This window comes from Manduca sexta, chromosome 10, assembly GCF_014839805.1.
Source record: "Manduca sexta isolate Smith_Timp_Sample1 chromosome 10, JHU_Msex_v1.0, whole genome shotgun sequence".
NCBI lineage: Eukaryota > Metazoa > Arthropoda > Insecta > Lepidoptera > Sphingidae > Manduca > Manduca sexta.
The window spans coordinates 6,568,498-6,590,062 of record NC_051124.1 but is presented as its reverse complement, the minus strand read 5'-3'; the positions used below and the strand labels follow the sequence as shown (position 1 = coordinate 6,590,062).

The window sequence follows — 21,565 nt, the reverse complement described above, 5'->3', positions numbered from 1 at the left end:
AGTTTTAATGTTTTCAGATGGAATATTTTGTTGGAATAAATTTCTTTGGAAGCCAGACGCGATTTCCATTACATAATAGGTATATATTTTGTGAATGAATATAAGATTTTATACACACCATCTGGGATGAGATCTCGACAGCATAAATCTCATGAGTCCGAGCATAGGAGTTATTCCCGTGCCAGCTGCTATAAAATATACTGTTTTCACTGGTTTGAGCTGTAACAAAAATTTTATTGAGATTAACGTTAGAATGCTGTATAACTTATATTTATTATGTTTTAATAGGTGAAAATGAGTCATATTTGAATAAGGCTTAATATTAAAAAGGTATGGGAACCGTTGAAAGACTACCTAATTTTTTTTCTTTCAATTGTTACATGAAAAAAATTAAAGAAACACCTTTGATTAAATGACAAATTATCACTTCATATTATTATTAAATTTAATAATAAAAGAAGTAACAAAAAATCGTGGTATGTATTAACACAACACAGAAAAAAATATGGAAAGTGGGCCTTGTTAGGAATCGGGCTTTCTCGGATCGCACTATTTTAATAGTAAGTTGATATAAAGTAATAAATACCTTTTGCAATTCAAAATTTCCATAAGGCCCGGATAAAGTTAGAATATCACCGACTTCTAGAGTCGACAGGTGAGGCGACAGTGCTCCGGCGTCGTATTTTTTTACAGCTAGTTTTAGAGCGGAGAACACGTCACTACTATCTGTCGGGCCCCAACCATCGCCCACAGGTGTGTATGATCGCACGCATTCCGAATCTGAAATAAAATAACGGAAATTATTAATAATATCGTTTGTGATTGCAATTCGACGGACGGATTCCAACACCGACCTTATATTTAATGGGTTCACATTTGTTAGTAGAAACTAGGTGTGTAATGCGCAAGTTTACTTATCTTGCTTGCCTTAACGGCAACATAGACACAATATTTGCTGTACTTATCTTTGGCATACTGGTTGTATAAGGTATTTTCTAAGAACTTAATTTACTTGCCTTCACGATTAACACTACGCATTTTTTTGTGCTCATTTATAGCTCAGTTCTTTTTAAATTATAAAATATTTCATTCCCTTGCTTTTATTAGAATATTAAAATAACAGCTAAAAAGGTGTATAATTTCTATGCTCCTTTATTATTGAGATTCTTGTAGGTATTCAATTAGTATACTAATTACCGGGATAATAACTACCTACACATTATTAAATGGTTGATGTGGAAATGTGGCTTTACTAGAGTAATATATAAAAATATTACGTTTATTTTGTCAACTATTTTTTTACACGAATTCGAAGCAATTATACGAAGTAGATTCATTATTACTAATGTAGTGATAGTTTAATTAGATAATTATTATTAAATGCAAAAGAAATCTGCAAAGCTATATAATCGAAAGACAGAAGCGTTTAGAGTACCTAAATAAATGAACAAATCCTGACAAATCCTTACAGTGATTCATAATTATTACATTTTCCAATGTTTTGTAAACTTGCCTTGTACTTGTCTGTGCACTCTGACATGGTGTCCTAGAGGTACAACCACGGGTCCAGCTTTAGGCGCTACGGAGAGCAGGGTCGTGTCATGCGACACCCTGCCTACTCGCATCACTCGACAATCAACTGTTCGAGGCGACGACACTTTACTCGGGACGCCCATAACGACTTCTCCACAACCTTTCCATACACCTGTTTCTTCTTTATAAGCTATTACCTACAAAAAAAAACATCTATTACTTACACTTTATAAAAACGTACTTTTTAACGAATGATTTTTGCATGTTTTAATACAAAATTCAAGCTCTAAAAGCAGGTTTACATTCAAAATTCAGAAACGACGTTGGATTTATTGAGTTTGTACAAAACGGGTTGAAGTGGATCAACGAATAGAAATTTCACCTCTATTTTTCCACTCTCGGCAAACACTCGCAACTGTAAAGGTTCGCGCAATTTCGCTTCAGGTGTTATTTTTAGAGTCCTAAGCCAACCGTTCGTCGCCACTTCTATTAAAAGGAAGCTTTCGGTAATTCTTGCGCATCCTCCAGGATTTGCTAGCGGCCCCGTGTATACTGAGATAGTCAGTTTTGTTGACGTTTGTATCCAATCGTGTCTCAGAGGCGGCGGCATGTCTGGACTTTTATCACTTCTTTTTGCCGGACTCGCGGCTGCTCTCCTACTTATAGATACGGGCAAGTCACTAGATTGTACTAAGCTCTGCATAATTTTACTCGGCGGACTGCCTTTGACATTCTCTTCACTTTTGGCTGTTATTTTTTTTCGTACAGGAGTGATACAATTTGCTAAGTTTTCCATAGATTTTCTAACTAGTTCTTGGGCTTTGGAAGGCTCTCTAAGACGGTCTGATTTTGGTGATGGATTGGATATGTCGAATAATTCTTCAGCGTCGGGCAGGTCGTATCGTAATGGACCTACGAGACATTTTGCTAGGAGGGAGTCGTAATTCACCCAAGGATGAACCTTGTCGAACAGTTGCGTCGCGTCTATTCCCGCACCACGCATTAGTTCTTCTGGACCTAAGGAAAATTAATAAAACTTATAGTCAATGAAATTAAACTATCATATACAGTGCAAGATATTATGTTACCTCCAGGATGATACGGTAAATAATGTGTGATATTGTAAACGCGCCCACGGATAGCCAGCCAAGCGTCATCTGCAATCAATTTAATAGGATACTTGATCACAACTCGTCTTCACAGAAATTAGTAATAGAGCTCCATTTGTTAACAGATATAGCACCTTAAAAACAAAGTATAGGTATTGTTACGTGCTAGTATTTACATCGAGATCTTTCGAGAACGTTCCATCGCCGAACCTTCCACTTTCAGGTGCGCGCTTTAATCAGCGACTGCCCATGGTAACAATATTTTATTTCCAGTTATTTCTAAAGTATTCTGTATTCACTGGAATATTAAATTAATTAAATAGAACTGTTATATTTATAAAGCAGGATCGAAAATACCAAGAACTGAAAATGATGATTATTTATAGACTAGGTAATCTCGTTGCCCCATTCGCGTAAAAGACCTTTCCCAGAATAAAAGTCCTACTGTGTACCTATCACGTAGAAAATAACCCATATACATGTTAATACTAGTTTCTACGTATCTAACCAACACTACACAAACTTTTACATTTATAGCTAACAGTAGTAGGATTAGATATAAAGACGTACCTTGTTTGTTGTGCAAGGCGAGTTCCGACGGCGTGACGGGCCGAATGCGGCCGCCGACACCAGTGAGATCTTTTCCGGAGTTGCCCAGTCTGATCCAGTCCATCAGACTGTGGCCCGGTTGGAGAGCGCATTTGTTACGAGGATTGCCTGCAAAATTATCACTATTATTCTCACCCGTTACCGAATTACACAGAAATTGTCGGCGCGTAAACAAATGTGATAGTTTTGTGTAAGTAGATTAGTTATGATTTATTTCTTTAGTACGTTTAACAATTAATCAATTACAAATATTAAAAATTCGAACCTACAAGCCTGTCACAAAGCATTGAAATTATTGACTATATAATAGTATGTGTCGGTATTATTCTCATGTATTTGTATGAGTTCTACCTACGTGGTAATTCCATAGTGTACAGTTAATAGCTATTGTCAATTATGTGACGATTAACGCTGACTGAGCTGCAAATTGGGCGTTAAGGCAGTGGATAAAAGAGGTATTAATAGTATTAACGTCGTTTATTCAAATGCAAAATTTATTTACTGCTATAATAGGTGTCATATTAGAATGTAGATATTTATAATAGTTTACATGTGCATAATAAAAAAACATATTCACTTAGAAGAAAAGTACAATTGGTCGTTTTATCTCTCGAGACATTTTCTTACAGACAACCATAACATGAAGGCGGAAAGGAAAAGGCAGAAAAGGTGTACACTGTGCAAGGCAAATATAATATGACAAATACATACATATACTTACAAATACATAAGAATATATAACATTATATACATAATATATATTATTATACTTAAATAATACAACCAAAATAATAAATAATCTATACCATTATGTAAAGCTGAAGTTTGTTTGTTTGAACGCGCTGATCTCAGGAACTACTGGTTCGAATTAAAATAATAAATATATGTCAAAACGTAATTGGGTAAAAAGATCACAATGATAAATATGAAGAATAAGACAACTTCGGCGGAGAATAAAATATAAAAAATAATTCCTCTTTATACCTAGTAAAAAATAAAGTAATTTCATATTTACCCAGACTATCAGGCATATTATTTTAGTCCAAAGTCTAATCAGGAAAATAAAAAGCCCCAATGTATTAAAATATATAGTTAGTTTATGTACCTATATAATACAAGACTTTTCAAGCCGTTAAAAGTTTGATGCACTCATTAAAACAATAAAAAAATTATGCTTGCTTCTATGGTTCGCGTTTAGCCGCAACTCTGTTTCTCGCACAAAGTGACTTCTCACGTTCTGCTGTTAATATTTCAGGCCCTGTTATGTCACAACCCGCAGAAAATATTCATTCGTATTATTTCATAAGAACTTCTTAGCACTGAACTATATATTCCCAAAGGTATTTTGTAATAAAAGTAATAACACGTTGAAATTACTTTGAATGTATTATGCGCAATGCTTAGGTATTATATGTAATGAGTTTTCTGCCTACACATGCTGCATTTACTTAATATTAAACTGAAGATATATTGAAAAAAATATACGACATATTTTACCATAGTAAAATAAAATAAATAGTCTTATTCATAAAAAAAATACGTGTTGTGTAAATTTCATTACGCAACTGCGATTTTTTTATTCACAAACTGTTAAATAATCTGTCGCCTGATACACGGCGGGAGAATAATACTTGATAATATCTATAATTAGCATAAAGAAACTAAGAATGTTATTAAAACAGAACAAAATATAGGCCTCGACGATGTAGAGATTGCCATCGTAATGCCGCGTACAGTAGTTTCCAACTCTACTACACTTGAATAGTGCATTTCAAATCTCATTGACAAAGTGCGATGTGTTGCGAAATTGTACAGATTCAATCGATTTTCGTTGTATGGAATAAATAGTACATTCGAATTTGAATTGTCGGTATCGATGGAATCGCAGTTTGATCGAAAAATGTGTGCACGCGTTTGTCACTGTATGTGTCGATATATTATGACCATAAAACGAAAATATTAAAACCTTAAATACTCACTGAAATCAATCTAGGCAAATTAATGCTTAGATAGCAACCATTTTATTCAGTTCATTTCAAATGCCTTGAAATCATATTCATTTATATTGTAGTCTCAAGGTTACCGTGGCGGAGTCGGACGTAGTTTATCATCATAAAAAGTGAACAGCGGAATGGTGGGACTTGACCCAAAGCGAAAAAAAACTAAGTGATTTGCTCTAAAATATATTTCTCTCATCTACTTAGTAAATTTTAATATAGATTATATTGTTAGTTACGCAAACGAACCTATACATACGATGCGTATATTCATAAACTTTGTTTCCTAAACTTTATCATACCAACACCTTGGGCACTATGACAAGTTTACCAAAATCACGTATGTACACGCTCTGCACGACTAGTGATGTCTACCTAATATATCCATTACTCGATAACGAGAAACCCAACGAAAAACAGATGGACACAGATCGATAAATCAAAGCTGACCGAAGTTCTATCGAACTTTCCCTTTTTTCCTACAAGATTCCAATCAAATATGTCCGTAACTAATTTTATAAAGTACGAAGTTTTTTATCTGCGAGTAATTTTGCGGTTATCACGAGCGGGTATCGCTTTTGTAATTGTTTCAAGCGTGGGCACAGTCGACTGGACGGATTATTGTATTTTATCCTGTTAACATAGATAAGTCTTTATTAAACTCCACGAAAGTAAAATTAAAGTAGAAGAAAATAAAACACGCACACACACAAACATACTTATTAACTATAGCTAGTGAAACGATAGGTTAGTGGCCGGGATTGATCAAATAAATAATGTTAAGCAAAATGTTCTACATTTATTTTGTTAACTTTTTATTAAATCACCAGTTATCTATTTCTCTACTTAATACATCAATAATTGTTTAATAACTATAATTATAATTGATATAATAATGGATATGAATTATAAAACACGTGATAGAATTTTATATTCATACAAACAGATATATACAGACATAAGGCTACTTTTGCGACAAAGTATCTATAAATTTGATGGTTTTGTTAAGCACGTTGATAAAACAGCAGAGTAATGAAATTATTAGTATCAGCGCGGAGGGACGTGTAATGGCCAGAACGATCCTTTAGTGCGAGGAAAACGGCAGGTTATCTCGCTTAATGAAAATATTAATACTGCGGATACACTCCAAGCCGCTTATAGGTTGCTGCAAATTGTTTTTTTTTATAATCACCATGGAAATTATTACAATAACATATGTGATCTGAATTGATGAAATAATGTTCAATACCTGACCTATGCTCACGTGTTGTAATGTTTGATCAAAATATTACTGATCAAAATGGTAAACACAGCCGTACATCGCCACACACGTGTGACTAGGGAGCGCTGTTTGCTAACAAGCGTAATAGTCTGTGCAAATTCCGCTGAATCAATATTGACTTAATTAATTCGGCATACAGGTAACTACATAATATACCTTTCATCGGTAACAAGAGCCAATGTAACACTCCCGTTGCTTTCATTTACGTACAGAATATCTACCTAATCACCGACAGGATCGCAGAGACGTGTAATTTAGTTAACCGCAGCGTGCGATTCGATTACCCTAAATAACATGAATACGTTCGAGGCAAATGTATTTTGTATAGTCGTGTTGGAAAGTACCCGCTTAAATTATAGTGGTAGATAAAGTTTGAGCCGTAGTTGTTTTATATTAATGCGATACAAATTACGGTGCACTTAAATAAATATCCTTAACACAAAGGCAATAAATGCCGAATCAATATATAAAATAACACGAAGCGGAAAAAACAGGATGTAATCCTCAGACAAATTTTCGTGTTTACGTATATTTGCGAGCGTCGACAAACATTTTATGATTTGTCACTTAATTGGATTCAATTTCACAAAACAGAATTTCAGCGCGATCTCAGTGGAGCGCCACGTTTTGTCTACTCCGAAAATGTCCTTTTTTGCGTGGATTATTTTTCTGAAAAAGGTTTGCTACTTATTATAAATTTATTTAAGACGACCAAACTTCTCGTAATGGAAAAACTTACCTCGTTTGCTTATTCTTATTTTACGGGCGAAGGGTTCGTCGTTAAATCAACCATCGGTCTATTTATGCTGGCTGAGGTTTGAATTATTTAGACAGGCTTTTGAGTACTATTTACTTTACGTCTAAAGATTCTATGTGACAATATTCGCGGTTTGTTAGGTTTGCTAAACAAATATTGAACTAGCATTAATTAAATTCTAAATTACAAGGGCCCAAGGACAAAGTGACCGACCAACAGTGTATTACTCTAAGGTAATTAAACCAGATTACCAATGTCCCTTTAATATTAAGTGGTTCCTCCCGGGACACGAATTTAAACACCCTCAAGGACTCAAAGTAAATTCAAGTAAAATTGAAGGAAAATCTTTTAGCGGACGAGAGCGTCGATTTTAATTTTTCGCGTCGGTGAATTCTGACCAGGTATTAGACCAAAATTTGCTTAAGTAGCCATATTTTCATATCAACTAGGGTTGAAATATTATCTTAGAAAAAAACGTTTAAAATTAGGTAATGATCGATGTCGTTGATATTTAAGTAGGATAATTGTCTTATTTTTCAGTACTTAACGTAAATAATATCACATTATTGCCATTTCTAGACACACACGAATACCTTCAGAGATAAAACAAAAGAATTTTGAAAGTAAGGTAAGTTTCGCATTGTTCTAGTAACGCCAGTATCCATAAGTTGTTACTGAGAAAAATCTTTAAAACACGTTCAGACTGACAGAAAAAAACAAAGTAATCTTGTAAGAGTTCCGTTTGTCATAATGAGGTAGAGTTGTAGGTATCGTAGGAAAAAAAGAAAGCTGCTTACAAATCATAATATTAATTTTTACTTTGATTATAAAAAACCTACTTACTCAGTGACTCACTCATATTAAATCCTGAGATTCAAAGCCTAGTTCGGACTACCATAGTATTGTAAGTCGTTAATCACAATATTAATGTAGTCTGAACTAGATGCATTTAGTAACTAAACGTGTTTGTACTAATCTAATCGACTTAGTTTTCGGCGTTTAGACGCGTTTAATTTCCAAATTACTCGCTACTTACTTACAATACTAGCGTAGTCTAATAATCTACACTAAACTACTGGACAAAATTTTCAATCTTCAGACACATTTAATTACAGAATTACTGACTACTCGACTAAATACTAGCGTAGTCCGACCAAGACTTTAGTTACATAATTCCAGTTGATTTACTTGGAATAGCAATGCGTATATTTATAGCTTTATATTAAACTTCCCAATTATTCATGGTTTTATACTGAATTCTAAGTAAAACCAACAAGCAACATTCTCTGAAACTATTAAACTTGTTACTTTAGATTTCATACAATGCAAATATTATTCATAGCTATAGTTTACGGCACAAACTTGTATCATAAGGCACCTGTGCATTAACAATGGCTAATCTAATTCATGTTTACAAACACCCCATTTCAGACTGGGAAATTACTTCTGTGATTGCTTAATCCCGACCCAGAGAGCGACAATTTATTTGCGAGAAAGTTCATTTAAAATTATTGTCCATTACACTTAAGATATTGTGTTTTCGGGTTAGCTTATAATAAATTTGACGTACAAAATGTTGTTTCACTTGTAATGAATTTTGTTTGTTACACTGATTGCCGGGAATCCAAATTTATATTTAATAATTCCGCCGCCTACCCACCATCCAACGTAAGTCTATGGAGACTTACATTTTCACATACCAATTACCGTTAGATGACCTACTTACTCGTTTGCCGGCCTTTTCCAAGAAATAATAGGAGTGAAGTAAAATATTTTTCCTTAGCCAAATTATTTTTTATTACAAGCGTTTTGTTTATTAAAGCGAGGGGACTTTAACAAAAAAAAGAACGCATTATATAATACAACTAAATGGAGCGACAAGCACGGCGCTAGCCTCTGAATTTAGACGTAAATATCATAATAAAGCATAAATAGACATTGTGCTAGTACCTCAGAACAGCTAGTACCCTATCAGTCATGACAGATCTAGTAAGTTACCGCAGCTAAAATACACTAAACATTTAAGTAATAATATTAATTCATACATATTTTATGAGTTTTAAAATACGTAAATATTTTAAATACACTGCAATGGATTCAGTATTATTACTAAGATGTACTGTGTTAGCTTACGACACTGCTTTACTAACTTAAGTGTATGCCTTCAAAGCTAGCGCTGAGTGCATGTAATGTTTGCTAAACTATATCTTAAGATGATTTAAGCATGTTGCATTAAGACGCAGAGAACTAGTTGCAAAGCCGTGAATCCGCTCTACCGTGAATGTCTTCAATTTCGTCAAAGCTTTTGCGCGGCGCACGCCCGCTAGGGTGGAGAGCGAAGTGAATTTAAGCTAAGATAAAGGTTGCGGCTGTATGAACTTGTTTGTTTTTATATTTACTAGTTACTTCAATTACATTTTTTTTAATGTATGTAATGTATTTGTTGATATGTCATAAATAGTCTCTTAAAATGTTTTGTATGTATATCTCGTCGTAAATTCATATTATTAAAAAATAAAAACATCACGGCCTTTTCCCTAACCGAGTAGGCACAGGTGCAACCAGGTGTATTCCGTACTCGGGATTCGAACCCAGTACTTCAGAGCAGTGATGGTACCGCGCACGTTATACAACTGCACCACCTACGCAATCGTTAAGTCAGTAAATTCGTATTTTTTTCTATATAAACATTTTCGTTTGCGTTCAAATGTTTGCTAATTTGTAAAATGCCGAAGATACGCTGGATACGCTCGCTCAGGCAGCGCATTTATTTTCATTGCTCCAACAAAACTAACCTGCTTATGATCATTACCATCATAAAAGCGCCAGCGTGCGTCGGAATAAAATTGTACCGAAAATTATTGAAATACATAATATTTTGTATAGCGGAAAATCATACAATTTGCCGACTACAACCACTACCTAGTATTAATTTATGTAATATCGTGTGCATTAGATCATCCATCATTAAAATAAATATGCTCGAAGAATTTCCAGCGTGTGTGATAAATTGAATTACTCTGGAGTCTGGATCATATAAAAGATGCGACTACTATCTAAATTAAGATCTGCTCTTACAGGATAAAGTTAATGAAAATCATATAAACGAAGAACTTTCGTAATAGGTATTTCGCAAATCAGAAACGAAATCGTAAAAATAGCTTCATCTAATGCAGACAATAAAATGTGGGCGACAGAATTGAACAGGAAAAGCGTCACGAAGCCTATTTACAAGACTGATGGACGAACGTTCCACCGTTTTACTGGACAGTAAAAAGAAAGGTTTCAACCCGAAACAAAAACTGGACGCGTACAACACAGTCATGAAAGACGCTTTATTAGGATCTCTCCTTCAGATGTCGGTTGTTTTCTGTTTGCCATAATAAAAGGCCGGCTTGCTTGGTTTTTATTCAAGTCATATTAAATACACTGCCAAAGAATAGTCTGGGATGTTGTTTCTATTGTCTTCGTTGTATCTGTATCGTAGCCTTCTGTTTTTATTTTTATTCCTGATTACGATTCAGGTCAATGCAGTTTCATTTATTTTATGACATTTGAAAACATATACTTCACAGACTTCACGATTTCTTTTATACCTAGACACTCGATTAATTATAATCTAGAATCAATAAATAGGATAAATAAATGGAAGGTCTCAGTTAACCACGACCTAAATAACGAAACGGCGATCGAATGTCGGAAATAAGTTGGACTTTACAAATTGAAAAGTTTTTGCTTTAAATCAAAACTTAGAGAACTTGTAATTAAACGTTGATCGTGGTTTTAGGTTGAAATATCTTTAGCAGGTAATTTAAAAAGCTGAAATATTTGAAATGTAAGTCATACATTTAATCAATGATAATGCTCGTAGGTATACGATAAAAATCATTGATGGATTATTATATTATTATGGATTGTAAAAAATAAACTGATAATTGCAAATTATTATCTAATGCTACAATTTTCCTTTATTTGATTTTTTTATAAGACATACCCAAATACAAAAATTTACTTTGAAAGCTCGTACTTTTCAAGTTCTAGTTATTTTTACGAAACTTTATATCCCTGCTTTGAATGGAAGTATGAGTTTCGTGGAAATTAATTGGATTATAAAATTAAAAAAAGAAATACTTTCTGCACTCTATATATAAAAATATCTACAACACATTCGCCTTTCCATTTATGTAAAGACTATCTGCAAAATACTGTATCAGAGTGATTGTTTCATCGAATACTTATAGTTCGTAAAGTAGGTAGGTATTTAAGTTTATTATGGGAGTACTATGTTTTTCTATCATCAGACCTTCTGACAATATAAAATTACTTTCCTAAATTAGACAAAGTACTTCAGGAGCCAGATTTACGTCTTATTCATCTGGATCACACAATCTATAAACACAAAAATAAGAAATGTTATTGCACAATTGTATTATTTGAGGCGAAAAGATTCGTTTTAACACAAAGGTTGAATCCCTTTAGATTCGCGAGGTCGTGTCGTGCAATGATCAGATACATCCAATAAATTCTATTTTTGCCTTTCTGAGCCGATTGATATTTCGTCATTGAATAAAAGATGAATTCACAAATGTGGTAGGTGTATTTTCTTATACCCATTTACATAGGTACAAGGACTACTGGAGGATCTTCGGAAATAATTGATTTTATATTAGAAAATTCGTCTTTTTAAATTGACTCCAAAGTTATAACGATTCTTCGTATAATTTTTACCTTATTTATTTACATCTAAAGTAGTTAGTGTCAAAAATAGTACGTAGTACGATTACGTAGCTATAATTTAATTGGTACATATTAAAAAAGATTTTAATGAGACTCAATCGTAAAACGATATTTATTTTTATATATTGAGTTTCTGAAAGCAAATTAGACAATATGATTTCGAGTCCCTAAAATTGTACTCTTTCGACCCTACGGGACGAGAATGTCAAAGACATGAGCTTTTAACTAATAAAACAGAAGGGAGAAATATAAATGCAAATTACTTCAGAGATTATGTTTTATTATTCGGACAGCGTTTCGCCTTATACTAGTGCACACAATTGAATGTCCATTGAAATTAGTGCCTTGGGTTTTTATACCCGTCATTTAACAGTTGGATGTCATGTCACGAACAATCAACGGCGAACCATAGGCAATATATACTGCTGGCTGGCTCGAGTGGAAGTTGCGGCATTCAACCTCCGTGGCATGGCTTTAGCTTTGGCATTGGCTGTGGCTGTGGCTATGGCTATGGCTGTGGCTATGGCTGTGGCTGTGGCTGTGGCTGTGGCTGTGGCTTTGGCTTTGGCTTTGGCTTTGGCTTTGGCTTGGCTTTGGCTTGGCTTTGGCTTTGGCTTTGGCTTTGGCTTGGCTTTGGCTTTGGCTTGGCTTGGCTTTGGCTTTGGCTTGGCTTAACACGTGACTGCATGGCTGGCTTTGCTTGGCATGTCCTGCGTTGTAACAGTCGGCCATCCTGTAACAATTGCTCCCGCAATGGGACACATGAACACGATTAGCTTTCTAGAAATCAATCAAATTTTCAGTGTCTTGTAGGTCGTAAGAGCTGTTGGCACTGTCGGATACAAGAGCTGTGCGTAATATGGTTGCAGAGTTTGCAGAAACTAGACCTGTAAAGATTTTATACCGTCTAAACTTTTTTATGCCCCGATCTTGTATCTGTCTTTGCCGACAACTTTAGTTATAAAATAGGGGCTCGATTACAAGTCATATAGCTTTAAATTAATCTTGGCACTGCTACTTGAAGGCGCTTGCCTAATACAAGATCACGATTTCAATGAATACGATAGCTTTTGCGACGTTTCGAAATAATTTAATTTTAGCACTACCCTTATCAATACGCGCACTAGCCTTATCGTGCTTAGACTGAGTTGATTGATTCAGACACGCAAATTAAAAACACTAGTGGTTAAACGTTAGACAATGGCTTGGCTTGACATACCTGGCTTGGCTAATGATTCGTCACACTTTTCAGCTCGCAACAGAATTTCGCTGACTTCAAAATTGATCTTCTTATCCCCAGTGTTGACAATCTTCATGTAGCCCTCACTTCCCCGGGAGTAAAGTAGCAGGTAACGAGTAGGAAATATCTCGCAGGTCGTAGAGACGCGGCGTTGTGCAAACATTTCTTTCGCTGTTTCCGACCACATGGACTGGACTTTATCATCGAGGTACCGGTTGGTAAGGTTTCTTTACTTGCCATCATAAGGGTTTGGCCGCGGAGTTCGTCTTGCAGATGAAAGGCTTTTATTTTGTCATTCTAGCCGTGTACGTCCCCTTAATTTGTATTTTTTTAACCACGTAGATACCGTGCAATCTTCCTCATCAGAATCAAATTCAGAAAAAAGTGACGCCGCACGGTGGCCTTTGAAATGTCAATCAGACTGAGCGGTTATTTCTCTTGATCGAGTTCGTATAGCGCCTTTGTGACTTTTCTAACAAATATTTCACCAATTCTTTTGCTTTTGGTTGCGGATAATCTTCATTTTCGCTGGTATTGTATTGTTCTTACCCCCAGCCAGGCGGGCGAACGCCATTGCCAGTTTCCTTAGGGCGATTACTGTTCATATCCCACTTCTGAGTAAAACAGAAGGGAGAAATATAAATGCAAATTACTTCAGAGATTATGTTTTATTATTCGGACAGCGTTTCGCCTTATACTAGTGCACACAATTGAATGTCCATTGAAATTAGTGCCTTGGGTTTTTATACCCGTCATTTAACAGTTGGATGTCATGTCACGAACAATCAACGGCGAACCATAGGCAATATATACTGCTGGCTGGCTCGAGTGGAAGTTGCGGCATTCAACCTCCGTGGCATGGCTTTAGCTTTGGCATTGGCTGTGGCTGTGGCTATGGCTATGGCTGTGGCTATGGCTGTGGCTGTGGCTGTGGCTGTGGCTGTGGCTGTGGCTTTGGCTTTGGCTTTGGCTTTGGCTTTGGCTTGGCTTTGGCTTGGCTTTGGCTTTGGCTTTGGCTTTGGCTTGGCTTTGGCTTTGGCTTGGCTTGGCTTTGGCTTTGGCTTGGCTTAACACGTGACTGCATGGCTGGCTTTGCTTGGCATGTCCTGCGTTGTAACACTAAATAAGATTTTCTTATCCGCCATCTCATATAGTAATAGTCAGAATAAGTACGGTTTTAAGATATATATACCCAAGTAATGTCTTAAATTTTATTATACCCATCTACCTAAGTGTATTAAATATAATTGGATATTTATTATAATATCTATTATATTATTGGACTGCTTTGTCAGCTATGAACCACTAATCATTATCTATTGAATAATAACGATTTACGATTGATTATAATATTAAGTTGTTTTAATCGGAAAAGTATTTAGTATAAGATCCACAAATCCGACTTCACAATCTACATAGTGTCCGTCTCAATCATAGGTAGCGATAACAGACACTTACTTCATAATACATGCGACATGTTCTAATAAGCCTGCATTTGTAGCCGACTTCAAAAAAGCAGGAGGCCCCAAAACGTGTATATATTTATAATTAGGATAACCAATAGTAGTTACATTAGAACTAGATCCAATAAAATATAACAGTAATAATAGGCTTAAATGCACAACATTTTAAGGTGTCACAGCATGCATTGACAAAAAAATTCAATAACACCAGTATTAATATTAACTATACGTAAACCATTAACATATACCAACGATTGAAAGGCTAATTAACTTAAGCGACAATTTTTTGTGACACCAAATTTTCATACATAGAAAAATGTGCGGATTTTAAAGATAAAATCCGCACATTTTTCTATGTTTTTTTAAGGTACTTAAATTTTTTCGAAAACGCATGTCGCTAAGTCAATTGGCCTTTTAACTGTCGATATATATTTTTTTATGTTTGTTACCTCATCATGATAAAACGTTACCGATTACCATGCTTAAAGAACTGTTTAATTCTTAAGTGGTCATACTTGTCTTTTTCAAAATTTAAGTAGGAATATAATATGTAGTTGCATATTTACGTTATTCCCTCTCGTCCATTTATTTGCCAAAATTTTATGTGGTGATAATCGGGCGATTTTTTCCGACAAATATTATCCATGAAATAAATTATTACCTGACTAGCACTGCGAATGTGATTGCTTCGATGGCGTAGTTGCATTGCGTTTTCTTTTATTATTTTTTCCCAATGTATTATTATTATGTTGTAAGTATCTTTCCTGCGGGAAATCACGACATAAAGGCCGGTCCTTTTGGAAGGCTTGCGTGGGGACATGGATCCAACACGTAGACGCCCCTTTAAGATACATTACTCTAGTTGGGGTTTATACACCTTGCGAGTACTCTCTCTGTCTGTACTTATGGAGGAAATACAGCCAAAGACAGCGCTTGCAAGGTGCAGGGACTATTGTAGAAAATATAGGAATTATACCGGGTTTATAGATGGGAGCTAGCTGGACTGGTTGCTGGGCTATTGATTGAGACAACGGGACGCCTGCCAAGTAAAATGTCACAATCTTATGTATTCAAGGCAGACGGTGACTTGCCCCCCACTAGATGGGCATCCCATAAGTGGCGTAAGCCAAGGACGCAACACCGGTGTGGGTGGCTTAAGGGTGTCGAGAGGTGTGCACCGATTTCACCATCGCGGGTCGCTATCGCGTCCCGGAGCAGGCTTCCTCGCTATTACGCAGATTGAGCACTTCCACCCTGGAGCTGAGGTTCTTAGCTCTTGCGACTTCCACCCCTAGCCGGCCAGTTAAGGCAAGCCAAGGGTCAAGGGGTCTCATTTAGCTCCCACGGAATCAGGGAACGCGGTGTCGCCACTCACCGTCGGCTCGCCACAAAGCCGCCCCTGCGGGCTTATTATTATTATTATTATTATAGATATAGCAATGTATGCTCAATTGCTATATCTATAATGTGATGTATGTATTTAATTTCAATTCAATTTAAAATGATCGAGGCATATGCCGTCAATGTACATATATAAATATTATGATAGGCAATTTATTATTTTATTTTTGCGGCAATTTCACGGTTCGTTACGAAATGTCTGCATATCGTTCCCAAAGCAATCACGAAGGTCAATAACAGAACAAAGTGAATTTGGTTCATAAATGTCGTAAGATGATACAATTACATAATTTAATTACTTTAACGTCTAGGTGACATGAGATTTTATGAGAGTAGCTTTTACTAAAAGGTAATAGATGTAAGGCGTAAAACTAATTAACTCCAAATTCAATATAAACTATGTTACTTAGGACCAGCGCCAATATAACATTTTATTGGTGAAGGAATTTTGGAATAGGTCCATGAAGTTCAGCTCGCCATAAATCACTACTCATACTACACAAGAATTTTTACTTATTGATATTAGTGAATGTAACAATAAATTATAATTTTGGGTTAAGACCGAGAAGTATTCATTACATTTTAACGAGTAAAGGATTTTTTACTTATTGACATTAATAAAGATTGTTGTTAAATTTTAATTGTGGGTTGAAATCGAGTAGTATTAATAAAAAAAAATTACTTGGTAAATAGCATTGAGAATACATCTATTATATACCAGGATATCCCCGATACCTTAATAATTTATGATAATATTTTCAATTTCAAATGTGTTATTACATCAAAATAAAAATCTATTTAATGAGTAGTCAATGTAAATCTGGATTTAATATAAATCTAGTTGTATTCAAAAATGTGTTACAAAATTATTTTTAAACACTTAAAATTATAGTTAATTCAGACAACAACCCCTGCCTCTTTCTTGTTTAGCTATACCGCAGAAAGCCATGCGTAAATATTAACAAATATAAATAAGCGGATAAGTTAGAAAACTACTGACTTAAATTATATCGCCGGGAAGAAAACACGCAGTATTTATCCCATAAAAAATCGATCGCTAGCTTTACAGGGACACAACTAAGCTCTAAGAGTTATTTTGTTTCCAACTGGCAACTGGCATTAAGCCATAACAAGAACCTCGTGGGAGGTTTAAGATCCTCCCCCGAGCACACGACCTTGACTATTCATTCCATACATTAACGGCACACAATTACGGATGAGAATATGCAAACATTGACGAATGATTGCTTAAAAAAACCATTTAGGTCTTTTCCAAAGAAATTAAAACTATCAAAATGTTCTTTATTTAAAACTATCAAAATGTTCTTTATTTAAAACTATCAAAATGTTCTTTATTTAAAACTATCAAAATGTTCTTTATTTAAAACTATCAAAATGTTCGTTATTTAAAACTATCAAAATGTTCTTTATTTAAAACTATCAAAATGTTCTTTATTTAAAACTATCAAAATGTTCTTTAATTTGTCTATCTAATAGTGTTCGCTGCAAATTACCATGATGTGTACGTTAGGAAGAAACGTACTGAATAATAAATTTTAGTGGTATTTAGATTTACATGGAACTAATAAAACAGTATCCACATTATAAACATTTGAAAAAAAAAACACGAACATATTGTAGGAATACAATGTATTTTTTTTCTAATGTATCATCATTTTTTAATGAATAGATTCTAAAAATACGATTAGTGTGCCGTTTTGCTGGAGGGGCCTTAATACTTTTAGCAATACATGCTACTCATCTCATACTGTTGAATCAACGTAACAACTTTGGCAGTAACTTTAATGGTTCCCTCATTTATTATTACGGGAGGTGGTAATCTCAGTTACGAGTTTACGCCTTCACTCACATTTTGAATGGAGGGAATTATGTGTTCTTCAATTGTGCTTGAGAAATATTTACGCGGTTTTAATTCCGGATTATTTAGGTTCAAATGTAGTATTGTCATTATACATAATAATATGTATATGTAGTAATATGTGCATAAATCAATAATAGGAATATTTTAATAACTAAGGAAAGGAGTAATATTTTTTACAATATATCTGTATAATATTGGTTTCTATTAACATTTATCAGATTTCATGCCATTAAAGCCATTCAATGTGCGTTTCTATAGATACACCTGTCGGAGAAAAGCGGGAAGAAAAGCGTAGAGATATAAAATGATCGTGCATATACAAATACACCCTTCAGCCATTGCTATGAGATGTTAGGTAATTTACAATAATGATTTCTTATGTTTACGCGAATGATAGATAATTTGTATAATTGTAAAATGTAGGTAGACATTGTAACTTTGACTTTTCGGACGACTAACAGCTCAATACCCCCGTGACCATGAAGGCTGCTTCCAAACGTCGGGAGAAAATAAGAATATAAAAAAACGCGATAAAATGTATAAAATATATAATATAATTTACAATACTTTTTTTTTTAATATATACTACTGCTGATTTGGGATTGTTATTTAAAATTATGCATTAAATAGCTCTGCATAAGAAAACAAAGGAAATAGTTCAATCTAAATTATTTTTCTTACGAAATTTTAAACCAAATTCCTTCGGGCCCTCGGAGTAAGGGCGTCTTCTCGCAAACGAATCGTGTTTTGTAAAAAACAGCAGTCTTTTCTTTCTCGAGATAAGTGTAAAACCCTTGAGACACCAACACAGATCTCATTTGGAACTAATCTAAACTGTCTTCCCTTGTTAGCTGGCATTATTTACTTTATGATCAAAGAATAAGAGTTATAATTTCATGGCACGTATTAGACTATACAACCTTGGAATATGTTGTTTATTTCCTTTGGTACAATAACAATTTCGGCATTTAAATATTAATAATTGTAGCGTTATAATTCTTCGAATTGAAATTTGGTACAAAAGATATACAGTGAAAACTGGTTATAGCGACATCGTATATATCGACACCGAATCTGGACGCTATTCAACAGTCGTATACGCTTTTTATATGCAATTATTTAAAGAGACCTTACTGTTTAGTTGTTATTACCGATGCGTCGCTATAACCGGAGTCGTTATAACCGGTTTCTATGTAATAGTAAAGTGTAAATGCAAATATTTTATTTTTATTTTTGAAACAAAATACTTAAATATTAATTGAATTTAAAATAATAATATATTGATAAATTAATATATTGGAATATAAAACACGAACATAATAGCTTGAATGTAATGTCAATCGCTAAAGTATATTTAAACAGAATTGTTATAAAATATAAAGTCACTTTGTTCTCAATGTATTTCATGTTAAGCCTTTAGTAAAGCCATTAATTCCTTTTATCGCATTTGTATATTTGTTAAAATATTATCAAAAATCGTCGTACATTTTATTTACTCTCCACAAAGTTGTATTGAAAAATAATATGAATATAACGGTCGTAGGGATTGGCAATTTCCATAAAACAATTTTGTTGGTAATTTACTTTCGACGGATATTTGAAGTGTCCTGAATTAATATTTGAGGAATTTTAATTTCATTCGTTATTTGATAACACCGCTTAATTATACATTTAGGATTAAGCTATATTAACAAGTAACAAGAGTAAATTTAAGAGGGCCTACTAAAGCATTCGGGAAATACAGATGTTGAAAATTGGCCGACGTTTCCATTAATTTGGGAGAGAAAATTACTCACTCTGATGTACAAGAGGGTTCTGTGAAAACGAGATAAAGAGGATAAGATTTATAAGAAATAAAATGCTGCCAAGTGTTGTAAATCTTCGATCGGCGAATAATATTTTCTCAGGTGCATGATCTGCGTAGACTTTATTAAGAAGGCTAGATTAATTGCTTTCAAAATTAAAACAATACAATATAATGAAATTCTATTTTTATCTGAGGCGTAATATAAAATTAATTAGTTGCTTATAAAACGTATTTTTACATCTCTGTAGGTTTATTATTGATCAAATGATCTATTTACTTTTTAAATATTCGCCCTATATAATCTAATAATAAAATAAATCTCATAAAAGTTTGAAGCATTCTTACTTATTTTTTACTCAATAGTTGTATATTTTAATCTATACACCATATTCAACCAGATTACGGCCGGAAAAAACTCAGTTATATTAATAAGACGGTAAATTGTAAACAAGGTAGGTCAAGGAAGGCAAATTGTAAATAAGTTAGTACGAAATAACGCTATAAGATCTGGCATTCATCGGGTGTCTATTATATGCGTACAAAATTTCGGAGTAAAAGCTATTCTCCCTAAGGGAGTTTTGTTTCTCGTTTATTTACAAAAAATACCCTTTAAAGAGTCTTATGTCTCGTACAAAATCTATCTCATTTGCACATATATGAACTACTAAGTCTCGCTCGAGGCTTCGCTCGCGTGCAAAATCTTTCCCGTTAAAAACCATACTAAAACACTGTAGTGGTATATAGAGCCATCTGAACTATTTAAAAAAATCCCATTATTTCCCATGGAAGCAAATTATTGGGATAAAAAATAGGTCATGTGTTAAATCCAGGATACGGTCTAACCGTTTATCAAATTTCTTCCAACAAATCACTATCATCGTCGTATAGCAATACAAAATATGTACCTATGTATAAATTTAAATAACTAAAGCAGTCGTAACACGTCTGTGTAACAGATATAGCGATCTGCGCTATTTACATTTAACACACAAGTACCTACTCGAGTGTTTACGCTTCTATTTACGAATACAAAGCTAGAAATATTATTTGCCTAACGAAGGTATAATTAAATAATATGCTACCAATGCCCGGCTATGTCACGTGACTCAGAAAAGATTGATTGATACTACAAATTGCCTCTATTGTTAGGGACGAAAAAGAGGGAATTGGCGGCATTTAATTTAAAAGTACATTCACGTGGAAAAATAATAGCTACAAAAAAGATGATCCGATTAACATCTCCCTGTTGGATGCAGGGGTGGACGAGTGCAAATAAAACCTTCAAAATTTCATTTGATTCGTAAACATTCTGTATGTTACGAATATTTTGTAATTGTTTAAAATTATACTGTGGCAACGTTAGGGGTAAAACAGCGAAATATATAAAATAAGGAAGTTGCTCATTTATGTACATAAAAGCAAGTCATATTTGCAAAATTTAACGAAGATTTTCATTCTAAAGTGTGCGATATAACGAGCAGTTTTCTTCATTACTATTATCTTATGCCACATTAAAACGTACAAATACATATATAAGAGCGAGCCGCATAGTGTGAATTATATGGTTTACATTTTACCCTTTGCCAATACCTGCGAAACAATACAACTGAGCCTTTCATTTACATGCAAATTGCGGAAAGGTATTTCATTATAATCTGATCCGGCAAGGAGCATTCGTTCCATTGTTTTGTAGTATTATAAAACAAAGCTGAGAAAATTTGGATAAGTTCTAGAGTTCCGTAACTTAA

At 34.3% G+C, this 21,565-nt stretch overlaps 1 protein-coding gene across 3 annotated transcripts in view; it reads right to left on the bottom strand.

Annotated features, from left to right (window-relative positions):
• LOC115455785 (cytochrome b5 reductase 4) overlaps positions 1-21,565 on the bottom strand; it is a 64,319-nt gene that overhangs the window by 2,494 nt on the left and 40,260 nt on the right. For all 3 annotated transcript variants that reach the window (XM_037437057.1, XM_030184491.2, XM_030184493.2), the window contains 6 exons: positions 3,213-3,359; positions 2,622-2,690; positions 1,916-2,550; positions 1,514-1,730; positions 587-780; positions 119-219 (listed from right to left, as the gene is read on the bottom strand). In XM_037437057.1, coding sequence (XP_037292954.1) covers positions 119-219; positions 587-780; positions 1,514-1,730; positions 1,916-2,550; positions 2,622-2,690; positions 3,213-3,359 — 1,363 coding nt within the window. The remainder of the gene's footprint in view (positions 1-118; positions 220-586; positions 781-1,513; positions 1,731-1,915; positions 2,551-2,621; positions 2,691-3,212; positions 3,360-21,565) is intronic.